Source organism: Struthio camelus, chromosome 9 (genome assembly GCF_040807025.1).
Source record: "Struthio camelus isolate bStrCam1 chromosome 9, bStrCam1.hap1, whole genome shotgun sequence".
NCBI classification, from domain to species: domain Eukaryota; kingdom Metazoa; phylum Chordata; class Aves; order Struthioniformes; family Struthionidae; genus Struthio; species Struthio camelus.
Window position 1 is genome coordinate 32210308 of NC_090950.1, and position 13537 is coordinate 32223844.

Sequence of the window (13537 nt, forward strand, 5' to 3'; positions counted from 1 at the left end):
GTACTTGTAGTATGAATAGGGGATATTTGAACTGCAGCCTAGCTAAAACTACAGGAAACTATTCTCTCCTTGGAATTTTCAAAGTAGATCTCTTCAAAGTGGTCTTCAAAGTGTCATTAAAGACACTTCATATACATGAAAATTCTGCTCCTGCTTTCCGTGAAGAGTACTAACCCTCTGCTCTAGCTACCCAGCTACTCCTACAGCTGCCTGCATTTTTCAATCATCTCTCATTATGTCAGCAGACTGCTGCTAGGTTTATATTTAGTAATATAAATAGACTATGAAGCAGTAGCATCAAAAGATTTAAAGGACAGATTTCATGTCATGTGCATAGCCAGCAATTTAGACCCACACAGAGGTAAATCTGTAACTATAAATGGGCTAGAGAAAAACTGCAATGACTTCGTGAAGAAAAATTATTCTGTATCTGTGATCAAGTGAAACACAGGACTTCATTGGTAATAAAATTGAAAGCAGGGATATCAGCTCCTATCTTACAGGAATATGTGTTATTGAAGCTCCTTTGCTGCTCCTGAGCCTAAGAATATAGACAGACAGTCTCAACGGGCATTACCGCTTTTTTTGAAAGTCTATTTGATTAAGCAGTTATCCACCAGACTTCACTCTTACTTGAGCATTTTTCAAAACCTGCCATCTCTAGCTAACCAGATGATACGCTGAGTCTGAAAGAGTGGTATGAAATCAGCAATCAAATTTAACTCTTTGGCAAAATCTAAGCCACGAAGACAATTTTCAGAGAGTCACGTGAGGCAGGGGAATCAAGTAACAATATTAGAAATTAATACTTATTTTCAACTTTAGAAATGACTATCATGTGAAATGTCATGCAATAACTTACAATTCACCACAAATATAAAAACCAGGGATCTTCAAAACATTGACTGTAGAAATGAAAATCCTTTCAAAACATGTACACAACAAATCCTGAGTCTTTTTTCTTTTGAAGCACTGAAATATTTGAGTAGTGAACCAAAAAGAGTTAATAACTTCAAAATAGTTTGTGGAGAAATCATCAAAAAAAAAACATAAGGACACCCTAGATCTGACCGGAATTTCCTACACACTAATTTTATAGAGTGTAAATCCACCAATTGGAACTGGTTTTCACTGAGAACCAAACAGGACGATAAAAATGTGTCTTTTGTTCCTAGTAATTTATTTAATACAATGCCAAACTAATGCTATATATGATGCTTGTTTCATGAAGAAAATCATGTTTTCCATTTCAAAAAGAACATTTTTTATAATCCCTGTGTTAGCTAGCTTTATTTCCCCAAACCAGCCATGAGTTCTATACAGATGGACCCCAAAACTGACTATAGATTTGTGTAGAAGGTGCATTTATCGACCAATTTAGGAAGTAGAGGTAGAATAAAAATGCCCGACCTAGCTGTCCACTGCCCTGAAAAATCCCTCTGGATAGCCACATCAAACACCTCATTGCTCCTTAAGAACTGCTTTATTGTGAAGCAACTGCTACATTTTGTTACTACTAAAAAAAGAAAGACCCTCACGTTAAAAGTCAACTTGCTTGGGTGATATTTTAGCTGTTCATTAATGTTTTGCAAACAGAATCCAAACATTCAGTATGAATTTCATATGCAATGTTGTGTTTGTGTTTTCTCCACAAAATGTCTGCTATTTCAATTTTGTATTGTACACAGTTTAAAAAAGAAACACGACATGGGCAAAATAACTAAATAGCACGTCAAACAGAACAGCATTATGAGCGGCGGTCACGGTGACCCTTCTGTTACAAGTATTACACTGCTGAGATGCTACAGAATCCACAGTCATACTAACCACCGAGATAACTTTCAGTGAACTCATTACATAAACTTTTTTTCTAATCCCTCTTCTCTGTAAACACACATTTTAAAAAAGCGAGCCAGCAGGAGAGATAATACCACAGTGCACTTCAAACTTCTTGAGGGAATGAACACTTCTGCATGGCACTGTAAATTTTCAAGTCTCTTTATAAACATAAACTAGTTAGCTTCCAAAATATTCCTTTGAAGAGGATAGAGAAAAAGAATATTTACGGTTGTTTGTTTTTATGACAAAAACATAGATGGTAGCTCTTGGATATGTCTCCTATAAATGCTAGTAGGGGAAAAATTCTGATGAAGATGTAAGCATAGATGAAACGTCTTTACAGTATTCTAACATGTTAAGCTTTTTCCTTCCCAAGTTTTGCCTTCACTTTCAGTTACATTACATGGAAGTAAAAAATGGTCATGTAATTCAACAAATTCCAATTTATTTCTTGTCAAAACCAGAAATCTATCATTGCTCATACTAACGCTGAAAACCAAGAGCAGCATAATCAGTGAGAGCTGCCTCACAAATGCCCTCCCCAAATTAACTCGGAGGAGGATCCTGGACTAAAGGAGTCATTTTTGAGGGGAGCATAGGGAACAGCAACTTGCATCCTTGAGATACAATACCCGCCCCCACCTGGGTCGCTGATTAATATGTCCTTGCTTTGCAGTTTTCTATAGAGGTCAACAAGCTTATTGGACGATACCCAAATCTTGTTACTGCTGTTTGGAGGACACCATCATTCAGGGAGGGTTTTTCATTCCTAGAGGAGCCCACATCAGAGCGCAAGAAATAAAGGCAAAAAGGAGGCATGCTCACAAAGTCTACTACTGATTACAGACAGTCTCTAATGCTCACCTATTAGAGGGGGATTTGGCTCCATCTCTACAGAAACTACAGCATGCAACTTCTTCAACCATAACTATCTAACAGAAACCTCAAAAATGTAGAAAAAAAATCTGCCAGCAATACTGATACAGACATAAATCCACAGGATTTATGGGACAGAGTAAAATTGCCATCAAAAGCAGACAACTTAAAGGGATATTTTCAGCAACTTCTCTCTTGGCAAACACATTATTAGCTCCTGGTGATGGAACGGAGGTAGAGAGGATTTGGGGCTTGTGCAGGAGCCTGGGAAGCCAGGCCGGCAGGGTGAGCGCGCCCTTCCAGGTCCCTTGCTGTTGACATCTTTGCTCAGCTTCAGTGAAGCACCAGATACCAATGAAAGCACACTCTGCTCCATTGTTAATGAATTGAGGTGGTGAAGGGAGCATACAAACTAAAAACTGAAGCACCCGAGAAGTCTATGGGAGTTGTTGCTCTGTCGAGGCTATGAAATGCAGCAAAACATTGTCAACCTCAAGACTCATGTGGAACCAGGCCAGAAGAAAAGCCTTTTCTTTTTACCTTCTGCATCTGCTGTGTTTAATCACATAGTATTTTGTAGCTGTCTTCTCCATGTACAGCAGAAATTCTGGAGAAAGCGGTATTTCTCTGGGGCTGACTGCAGTGCAGATGCGGACACTGACTCCACCTCATTAGCTCTATTTCTCAACATGCACCATTGAGAGCACCCTCTTCGCAGCCACCATTTAACACGAACATCTTAATCATGCTATTTCTTTAGTATACAGCTCCATTTTCCTCCTATAAATACTATTCCAGAACACGCTGCAACGACCATTGATTTTGGGTTGATCCAAGATAAGACTGGGACAATAGACTTTAGGCCTCAAGTCAGAAAGGAAACAGTTCTAATTATGCTACTTACCTATCACACTACAACCAATGAAAACATATGGTCCAGGATGCAGTGCAAGATACACTATAAACACTGAAAAGATTGCATTAGTGCTTGTAGCTAAGTGCTACTGCCAAACATGGGGAATTAATATTGAGGTTTTTCATATTTTACTAACTATACATTATGAAAGACTCTTTCAGGATATAATCACATACTATGTTTTTCCCCAGGATTCCTGCTTCTTTTGACACACAGGCTGAAAGCACTCCAGCTAGGCAAGCCTCTCATGTTTCACGGCTCAGCCCGTGCTCCCAGGCTGATCTGCAGAGCAGCCTGCGGCCGAGTTCCCTGACGGCCCCTGCCACCACGTCCCAACCTGCTCACTGCCCTGTCTTGCGCTGGTTCCTACGGCATCGGCATCAAGCTGGCTCCTTCCCTGTGTGGGTAGGGCATTCAGCAGGCAAAGCACTGGGAGCACAGAAGAAACAACTTCCTTTTTTCTCCGTTCTGTTGCCCAGCATCACAGCAACCTGCAGAACAAGCACTGCATGGAAAAGCACTGCTCTACTCTTGTATTCTGTAGCCTAAAGAACTGAATATGCAACGAGGTTAATTGTCACCCTATCTATTGAATGTTTTTAAAGGTGTAAAGGTCAGTTTAATTCGGTCCTCTATTTCAAGCACATTGTCAAGTCTTCCATATTTAATTTTAAGTCCTTGCTCAGAGGGTTGGGTTTTTCAACAACATTTTTGTAGAATAAGCTTTAAAGATAAAATCCAATCACTTTTCCACACATCTCATCTTTGTGAAAGCTATAACCTTTTTTACTAGAATTAATATTCAAAATCAATTGTTTAGTTAAATTTGGTAATATTTAATCCATTGAAAATGGTGGTTTTATTAAAGGAAATGTTGAGCAATCTTGGTTTACTAATACGGTAATACAAAAAAAAAATTCAAAGAGTGGAGCAGTGCCTCTAAAACAGACACTTCCCACTAACCTTAAAGAACAGATTTTTTGGGGGTATAAACAGCAGAGACGCTCCGTTTGCACTATTCTGACCCTGCTTATCATGTGGCACTCACATATAGTATAACGCGGTTAACGCACTATGTTATGCATATTAATTGATATAAACCGAACTGCTTGGTGTGATGTTTTGCTGCAATGTACCAGCTAAAGGAAGGAATTCAATTCAGATTTTGAGAAGACAGGCCAGAAAGCCATGCAGAGATATTGTCTTTAATACTTTAGAATAAGATATGCAATAAGATTTATTTCCCTTTATCCAAAGGAAAAAATATCACTTCATTCTAAAATCACTTAATTTCACTAAAAGATAAAAATAAATCACTGTTTTAGTATGTACACATGTTCTGAAGAAAATAGTTTATGTCATTATGTAACACGTAGACTGAAAATTGTGGCAAATGAATCTTACTTGCAGAAAAACACTGTATATTTCAACACAGCCTTTCTGGGGGAAGGGCCTGATAAATCAGGCATACAAGCTTTGAAGTGTATAAGAAATTGACAGTAAAGCAGAGGTAGATAGAAATCTGTGGTGAGCCTTTATCTAGGATTGTACTGGCTACTTATCCTAAATAATATTTGCAAAGTTATCAGTTCTGAAAGAGGAAACAGGAATGATTAAGGGCTTAGAAAAGCTTCTAAACAAAGATTTTGAAAAGACTAGGATTATTTGTCTTAGAAAACAGACCAATACAAGGCATCACAAAAATATGTAACACATTGAATAATCTAAAAAACACACTGACTACAAACATCTTTCCCTGGTCTTCCACCATAAGAACACGATAATTCTCCACAAAGTTAAAAGGTGGGAAAAACTGAAAAAGGAAATGTGCTTTTACAACGCACGTAATTAAACTATGGAACTCCTTGTTTACGGGAACTACTGAAGTAAACAAGTTTACAAAAATTGAAGAAGGAACTCTAATTATAACCGCATAGTTGTCATACCAGTATAAAAGTAGTGATACAAGTGTTTTATGTAATGATATTAAGTCACATGTTTCAAAGTTTAAAAGATTCTCTTATCAGGATCAAGGTCCTCCTAGATCAGGATGAGATATATGAGGAAGATAGATTACCCTGTAATTGCTGTTCTAGAGTTCTTCCTTTGAACCAGGCAGTGTTTTTCAGTGGTGAAGACAGGATATTGAAGCAAATAGACTGTAGACTTTCTACAGTAGCAGCCAGTGCCAACACTCCAGCTCCCACGAATGCCTGTCAGCTATTGCTGAATTCACAGAGGTGGCTTCACACGCCTATGTACAGGCACCGCACCTCAAAATTTTAACTCATTAATCTGTAAAGTCATCTGAGGTATCTTGAACATGACAACTGACTTACAGAAGCAAATTCTACAGTTCTGAAAATTACTTGTTCTAAGAAGGGAATCACAACAGTCTGTACAGAAGCACTATTCAACTTGTACCGTCCACAAGTTATTTTTGTATTTGGTAGGAAAAAATTAAGACATATTTCAACACAAATGGAATGTCAAAGAATATTTGAGAAGTAGCTATTTCTGCATTAAGTTTATTTTATTTTGAAAAATTTTTCCACCCGAAAAACACATGTAAAATATGATTATATTTTCCTCAAACCAGTAAGGTAGTACCCCCATCTGAAAAGCACAGAAATGTAGACTGCTAGGGAAAGGTTAAAAAAAAAAAAAAAAAAAAAACCAACTGATCTAGCTGCTTTATGACTTACCCACTATTCGTGGGTATTTATAAAAAGCTAGAGGATATTGCTAAAAAGAATACAGAAATAAGTTTTCCAGTTATATTGAACACAGAAGGAAGTCAGATATTAGGGTAAAACAAGCATTTTACCTGCACTGCTTCTTAGAAAATGTAATGTCATGTTTTGGTCACATTGTTGTATAATGGGTATATCGGTATATGAACTCTAAATAGAGTATCTGTGACAATCACCCGTAGAAAAACTGACACGTAAATAATTTCAGTTCATAAGCAAATGGAGTAGACCATACACTGTATGTTTTTAAACAGTTTTTGAATCAAAATGTAACTTCATCAATCTTAATCAAAACATACAGCTGTACATTTGGAATAAATCCATCCTTGTGAGGGGCCTAGTGGAAATCTTACACGCTACTGTGATTCTCAAAATAAGTCCACAAAGAAAAATCTTGCTGGAACCGTTTAAACTGCTCTGTGAATAAATATCATAAACAGGAAGACACATTAAGTCTATATCTTCTGTGGATAGTGTCTGGAAGAGGTAGTAGATCTATCTGCTCACGTTTAACATTTCAAACACGTTGCTGCTGGAGCATTCTTAACTGTACTGTTATATAATGACAAAAATAAAGACTGCCCTCAATAATAGGGATGATACCTCATTGAATGATACCTGTGATCTTCTGCTTTTCAGTCTCACTTTCAGTATTATCACTGCTACTGTAGGAATGCTGAAATTTGTTCTCTGCGACTAGCAGTAAGTACTGCTCTTTTAAATCTGAAATTATATACCGTGCGTAAGACAGCGTGGTAACTACTGTGCCACTTTAATGACTCATAACTATTCCTGGAACAGCACAACTTCTATATGTTCTGAACGTCTCTAAAATGTTTTTGAGTCAACGTTATGAATGCTGCTTTAAAAATAAAACAGTTTCAAGAGATACTGACATAAAAAACATAGTAGCCTTTTTGTAATGAGTTATTTTCTCAACAAAGCTGAAAAGATAATATCATTTTAAGTGCTCTCACTGCTCTTATAGTTTTCAAGAGGACTATCCAGATTCTTGAGACAAAGTATCAAGGCCAAACCATTAGACAGACTCAAGTTTAATGAATCTAAGAAAAAGCAGGCGGGCTTAGTCTGACACCATTTTCACTTCTGTTGCTGATAGCCGAAACTCCTGTATGACACTCCCGCTCAAATGTGAACGCTTCTCATTTTAATCTCAGAGCCTTCTCCCTGATATTTTATATAAGATTGACAAGTAACAGCATAACTGTATTACTACCATCTTGACTACTTTCCTCTCTTTCTTCATTTCTTTCACTCTATCTTTCTGACTGCACAACATCTATTTTTTTTTTTTTTTTATGAGGGCCTGATCTGAGCTGATGAGTACTCTCACAATAACAACAACTTTAGGTACTTAAAAATAATAATGTTGCATTTCATTTTACTTGAAAGTTTGCTTGAAGTGTCAAAATTCTCTTACCTAATGTTTCCTTTTGTAGTTCCCAACACCTACTTTGTAGCTCATTCCCTTGCTGAAGTGAAGTTTGAAGCTGTTGTGTTTTCAACTCAACTGTATCAGCCACCAATGTCAGATGTTTCACCTTTTCTTGGAGGGACTCGTTCTCTCCCTGGGATTTTGCTAACCTTTGATTCAATTTGGATATTTCTGAAGAGAAAAATCATACAGATGGTTGTCAAATTTACCTTACCCGCTAAAAAGTATCTTACCTGATTTACGACCTCAGGACTTTAGTATCCCGTAATTTTAGTTGGGGTATGGGCCAGGGTAAGTCATTTTTATCAGCAACACTTCTGAGCTAAAAGAACTGCCATGTGCAACACTTCTTGTGTAACTTGTACTTAGTGAAACAGATAGTACTAATGAATAACACAAATTTTATTCTAAATAATAATACATATGTCCTCTAAGATCTCAAAACCAAATTAAAATATATGTATGCATGCCAGATGAAATAACAGTAGGTGACATATTTGAATCCAATATCTTAACAAGATATACAAACAATTATTGACAGACAAGGAACAACTGTAAATCCCACTGAAATGAAATTTAAGATTTCACAGTACTTCACTAAAGATATCAAGGGGGTACTACCTCTGATAAGCATAATATAAAACTTATGCGTGCAAAATACCTTTGGGCATCTGTATTAATTTTGTTTTCTCTTTTCATTACTTAGGGTGACTACTGTTGTTAAAGGAATCAAAGTGCATCTTCAAAACATAAAAGACAGGCTTTTTCAATCTATCATTCATCAGCTCTTCAACTTAGAAGTGTAACAGTTCCAAGAAAGCTTCCCAGGTAGTTTCTATTGCAAGGTAAATAAGCCAGTTATGGGTGGGGTATAATGAGTCTTCTTCTACATTTTCATAGCTTTTCCCTAAGCTTAGTTTTCCTTAATGAGTGTACTCAAACACTTTCAAAAGCTGTTGCAATTCATTTCTATTTCTCTCTCCCATTACAGCCCTAGATGTTCAGTTGTCCAAAGAAGTTATACCACTTTGATTTTTATTAGTAATTACAATTTTCAAGTTAGATAAAGCCTAATTGAACTTTCAAATCATGTATTACAGAATTTTTATATTCTGCACACAGGCAAATTTTTAATTCTTTCCATAGTATAAATATTTTCATTAACTACAACCTTTCCCAACTATACCACATTTAAATAAATTGTTATACTAATTGCTATAAATACTGAAAGATTTCAAGTTCTTATACTTGTTTCTACTTGCCATTAATTAACTAAGGGCAAAGAAGGTTTTTTATAAGGCTTTTTCACACCGACCAAAGCAATGGGTTTATGCATAAAAAGCAGCACCTCAAATACCACTTTTTCTTCTCCAAAATCTGACATAGAAAACAAGTTCTAAATTGAATTACCTTACTGTAGAAAGTAGTAAGGTAAAATGAATGAGAAGTTTATTAGACAATAATATGTTACCATATGTAAATAATGAAGAATCATAAAACAGAATAAAAGCTTTAGAAAAGCACCAGCAGGCAAAAAAAATTTATGGGAGACTAAACTGTTTGGTTTAGAAAGCTAGATTTAAAAACATACATAGTACCCACTGCATGGGATATGTTGAATGCAGCAGGAGATATTTAGCACGTATAATGGGAGTAAGAACAACAATTGCTTAGAATTTGAGAGAGAGTAATTTTCTTGGGCTAGATCTGCAGTTTTCTGTCTTCCATGGGATTTCATCAATCTGAAAGGTCAAGGATAAAGTGAAAATTACTAGTAAGTGAATTGTGACATTCTATAAATAAATGAACATCTGCAAAGCAAATCATACTGAAGTGAAACAATTGCATAAACAATGTCCATGTTCCGCACGCAACAATGATAAATAATTTTTATTTTGGGGATAAATGTTTAAAAGAATCTGAAAGGTCTATTTAAGAAGTTTTAAAACGTCATGAATATTTGAAAACGTCTGCAGAAATGCATCTATGTAGTCTACTTAGCTAGAAATAGGCAGGGAATAAGCACAGGAAGAGATGAATTCTTAGGGACATTAACACTTCCCGTGCTCAGCCCAAGTAGGAGATGAAGTCATGTGTCAAAATGCAAGATATTGACACTTAAATTAGTTGTTGTTGCAAATACCGAATAGTAAAAGGGGATTTTCTTTTAACACTTGTCTTCAAGCAGGCAATAGCCCTCCCTGGGCTCAGAACATCCCAAACTCATTGTTCAGATTCAATACACTGCCTCCATGGGTAATACATGCCTACTCACTCCTGAAGCATAACTGCCCCGTTTATTTGTTCCTATTGCGAAAAGAACAAACATGGAAAACTTTAAAAATTAGCTCTGCTTTTACAGGAAGAATGAGTTTCTAGGGAGCTATTATTTAAAATAAAGTTACTTATTCTCTAAGACACTCTGTGTACGCAAGTTTCACTTGAGCTATGCATCTGTATTGGAGTTCACAGGGTTTCCACCAGCAGAATAATTTGGGAGATGGACATTGCCTAACATGCCCTTATATTCTTTCTCACAGGGACATAAAGGGTCCCATCAGCTCACTCACTCCTTTGCTACCTTAATAAATCAGAAAAAAAAAAAAAAAAAAAAAGAAAGAAACCTAAGCTCCCAAGCGGCCTGTCCCCTTTTCCACATTTTATAGACTTCCTTCTTCTGTTTGAGTTTTGCCAGTAGTTCCTTGCTCATCCATGCAGGTCTCCTGCCCACTTTGCTGGACTTAGAGGGATGTACGTGTCTTGAGCCTGGAGGAAGTGATATTTGAATATTAACCAGCTCTCCTGGACCCCCCCTTCCTTCTAGGGCCCTACCCCATGAAACTCCTCCAAGTAGGTCTCTGAAGAGGCCAAAGTTAGCTCTCCTGAAGTCCAGCGTTGCGATCCTACTTATTGCCCTGCTTCCTCCTCGCAGGATCCTCAACTCCACCATCTCATGGTCACTGCAGCCAAGGCTGCCCCCAACCTTCACATCTCCAACCAGACCTTCTCTGTTTGTTAGTACAAGGTCTAGCAGCACCTGTCTCCTCGGTTGGCATCTCCACCACCTGTGTCAAGAAGTTATCCTCAGTGCTCGGCAGGAACCTCCTCAGCTGTTTGTGCCTAGCTGTGCTCTCTTCCCAGCAGATGTCAGGGTGGTTGAAGTCTCCCATGAGAACCAGGGGCTGTGATCATGAGGCTACTTCCAGCTGTCTGTAGAAGGCCTCATCAACTTCCTCTTCCTGATCAGGTGGCCTGTAGTAAACCCCCACCACTGCGTTGCCCATGTTGCCTGCCCTTTAATCCTTACCCATAAGCTCTCAATTTGCTCTTCATCCACCTCTAGGCAGAGCTCCATACATTCTAGTTGCTCCCTCACATAAAGAGCATATAAGTTGCTCCTTCACATAAGGAGGGGGTAGCTGGCAACATATAAGGTGCGCATTTGCTCCTTTGAGGTGGCTCATGTATTCAAGGCAACCTGATGTGTATAGCAGTGTGCTGGCCAGGGAGCATGCCTGCCTAATGGGATGGGAGAAGGCCTGCACTGCAGGACCGCCCAGTAGCTCTGCAACAGGCAGTGTGATATAATACCACGTGTGTGTGAGTATGTATGAAAAATCTGGTAATGGGAGACATGAGTCAAACTAAAACTTCTGAGTCTTTGTATTACAATCATACCTACATATTTAAGTATTTTTATTATGTTTCAATTTGACTTGGCTAACTGAACATTGATCCAGCACAATAATCCATGTACGGAGTCCAGCTCAGTTCTCATGGTGCCACTAATAGCATATAGCAATGGTCTTCTAAAATTCTGATATTAATTTATCCTGATCAAAAGTAATAGAAGTGATCTATTTAATTTTACCTTCTAATTTACTATGGCATACTCAGCTACCAAAAGGTACTCCATCTTGGCCAAAGTCATTGCAAGATGACGATTTACCTGCCAAAGCTTCTTTGCTAACAGCTTTTATTTGTAGAAAAATTTCTTCTTTCAGGGCAGCCCAGTTTTCTAGATTACCAGACACAACCTCTTTAATACTGTCAAGTTCACTTCTAACAAAAGGAAATAACGAGAGCGCCTTGTTTAGAGTTGAGCAATGGTGTTCCAATGTACTTCTGCAGGAGACAAAAAAATAAAGCCAGACATAAATTTGTAAAAGGAAGTAGAGACATATGACAATCTTTTAATTATTTTAAGCTTGGTAACTCCTTCTCCATTATATCATATTTTTTAATAGTACATTCAGTTACAAAAATTAAGTATATGGAATATCTTTAATACTGAATATATTTATACTAAGTTTCTCTCTTCTTAATATTGATTTAAAACTTATACATACAAATAAAACTGTACAGACAACTGTTCAATTACTTTTTATTCTTTGAGAAACAACAGCCGTATAGTTTAAATGTCTGTATATCCAAGGCTTATGCTGAACCCTTTCAGACAACATATGTAAAGAATACTATATTGCTGCTGCATTACAAGTGCTTCTTACTCTGAGCATTAATTAACGTTTTCAAATTTGTGAAGAACTTATCCTGTTGCTAATAATACCAGTAACCAGTACTGATATTTTTCAGTTACATTTGCTAACACTACAGCATCCTACTGGAATGCTGTAGGAAAACAAAGAAAAATTAAAATGGTTCCAAACTTTCTTTCATTAATCATAGTATTCTTTCTGCCTGGGCCTGTGGCTCTGTTGAATCCTCTGAACCGATTATATGCTTTCACAGGAAGCATAACTTCTGCACCTCTTTGTGGAAGAAAGTGCTCTTACCTGAGCACTTGTGATTGTTTATATGCAGCTTCCTTTTCTCCTTGGAAATATCGCAAGTCTTCTTTCATGCTTTTTAATTCCTCTTGCTTGTCTTTCAGTTCCATTGTTAGTTTTTTTATTCTATATAGGTAAATAAAATAATCAGAAAAGTATTATTTGTGCTACTAACCAATCTCTAACTTTGCTTCAGCTTTAAATTAAAAGCTTACTGAAAATATATTTTTTAAAGGTTATGACTGCCTATTTTTCAACCTGAATTATCAGACCTTCAAATGGAGACACTACTCTTCAGTGCACTAGTTGCATAGGCTCCACATAAAGTTGCAAACATATGCATTTAAAGGGTAACAGAGAGGTCTTCCAAGCTGAAGGGGAAGTTGTCTCAAGCCAGCCAACAGGGAAAACTAAATATTTGGTTATAGTCCCCACTGTTCTTTTTCCCCTCCAGTCAGAATGTTTGTCTACGTCTTAATTCCAGTCACTTGCAAAAAAATGAATCCAAATTAGCCAAGAATCCAAGTTAGTCATTTTCATTTTCCTTTACACTCAGTTTCACATTCTGGTTCCTGAGCGCTGGAACAACACTTTTGCATTGCTGAGTTAAACAAAGGCGTTCAGCAAAAAGAAAAGAAAAGTGTAAATCTAGGTAAAATATTTCTGCATATTACTTTTGCCCCTTTTTCTTGACAATGTCATTTTAAAGAGCTAAAGGGAAAAATTTTATAAAAAAAACGTTACCACCAGATGTCACTTCTATATACTCAGGCAATAAAAATGACAAATGAAACTGGTATCAGAATGGTCAAAAACGTTAATAATTTTTTTCCTACATTTTTCTTAAGGAAGACTTAAGGAGATAGTACAAAGTTCCAAATTAGAACTAAGTTTCCATATTCCCAGCTTG

The 13537-nt window shown here is 37.1% G+C and overlaps 1 protein-coding gene across 8 annotated transcripts in view; it reads right to left on the reverse strand.

The window, feature by feature from the left end:
• LEKR1 (leucine, glutamate and lysine rich 1) overlaps positions 1-13537 on the reverse strand; it is a 106741-nt gene that overhangs the window by 43940 nt on the left and 49264 nt on the right. For all 8 annotated transcript variants that reach the window (XR_011142935.1, XR_011142933.1, XR_011142934.1 and 5 more), the window contains 3 exons: positions 12634-12753; positions 11790-11965; positions 7826-8011 (listed from right to left, as the gene is read on the reverse strand). Coding sequence is in view for 5 of the 8 variants with exons in the window: in XM_068955107.1 (XP_068811208.1) it covers positions 7826-8011; positions 11790-11965; positions 12634-12753 (482 nt within the window). In the remaining 3 variants the exon portion in view is untranslated. The remainder of the gene's footprint in view (positions 1-7825; positions 8012-11789; positions 11966-12633; positions 12754-13537) is intronic.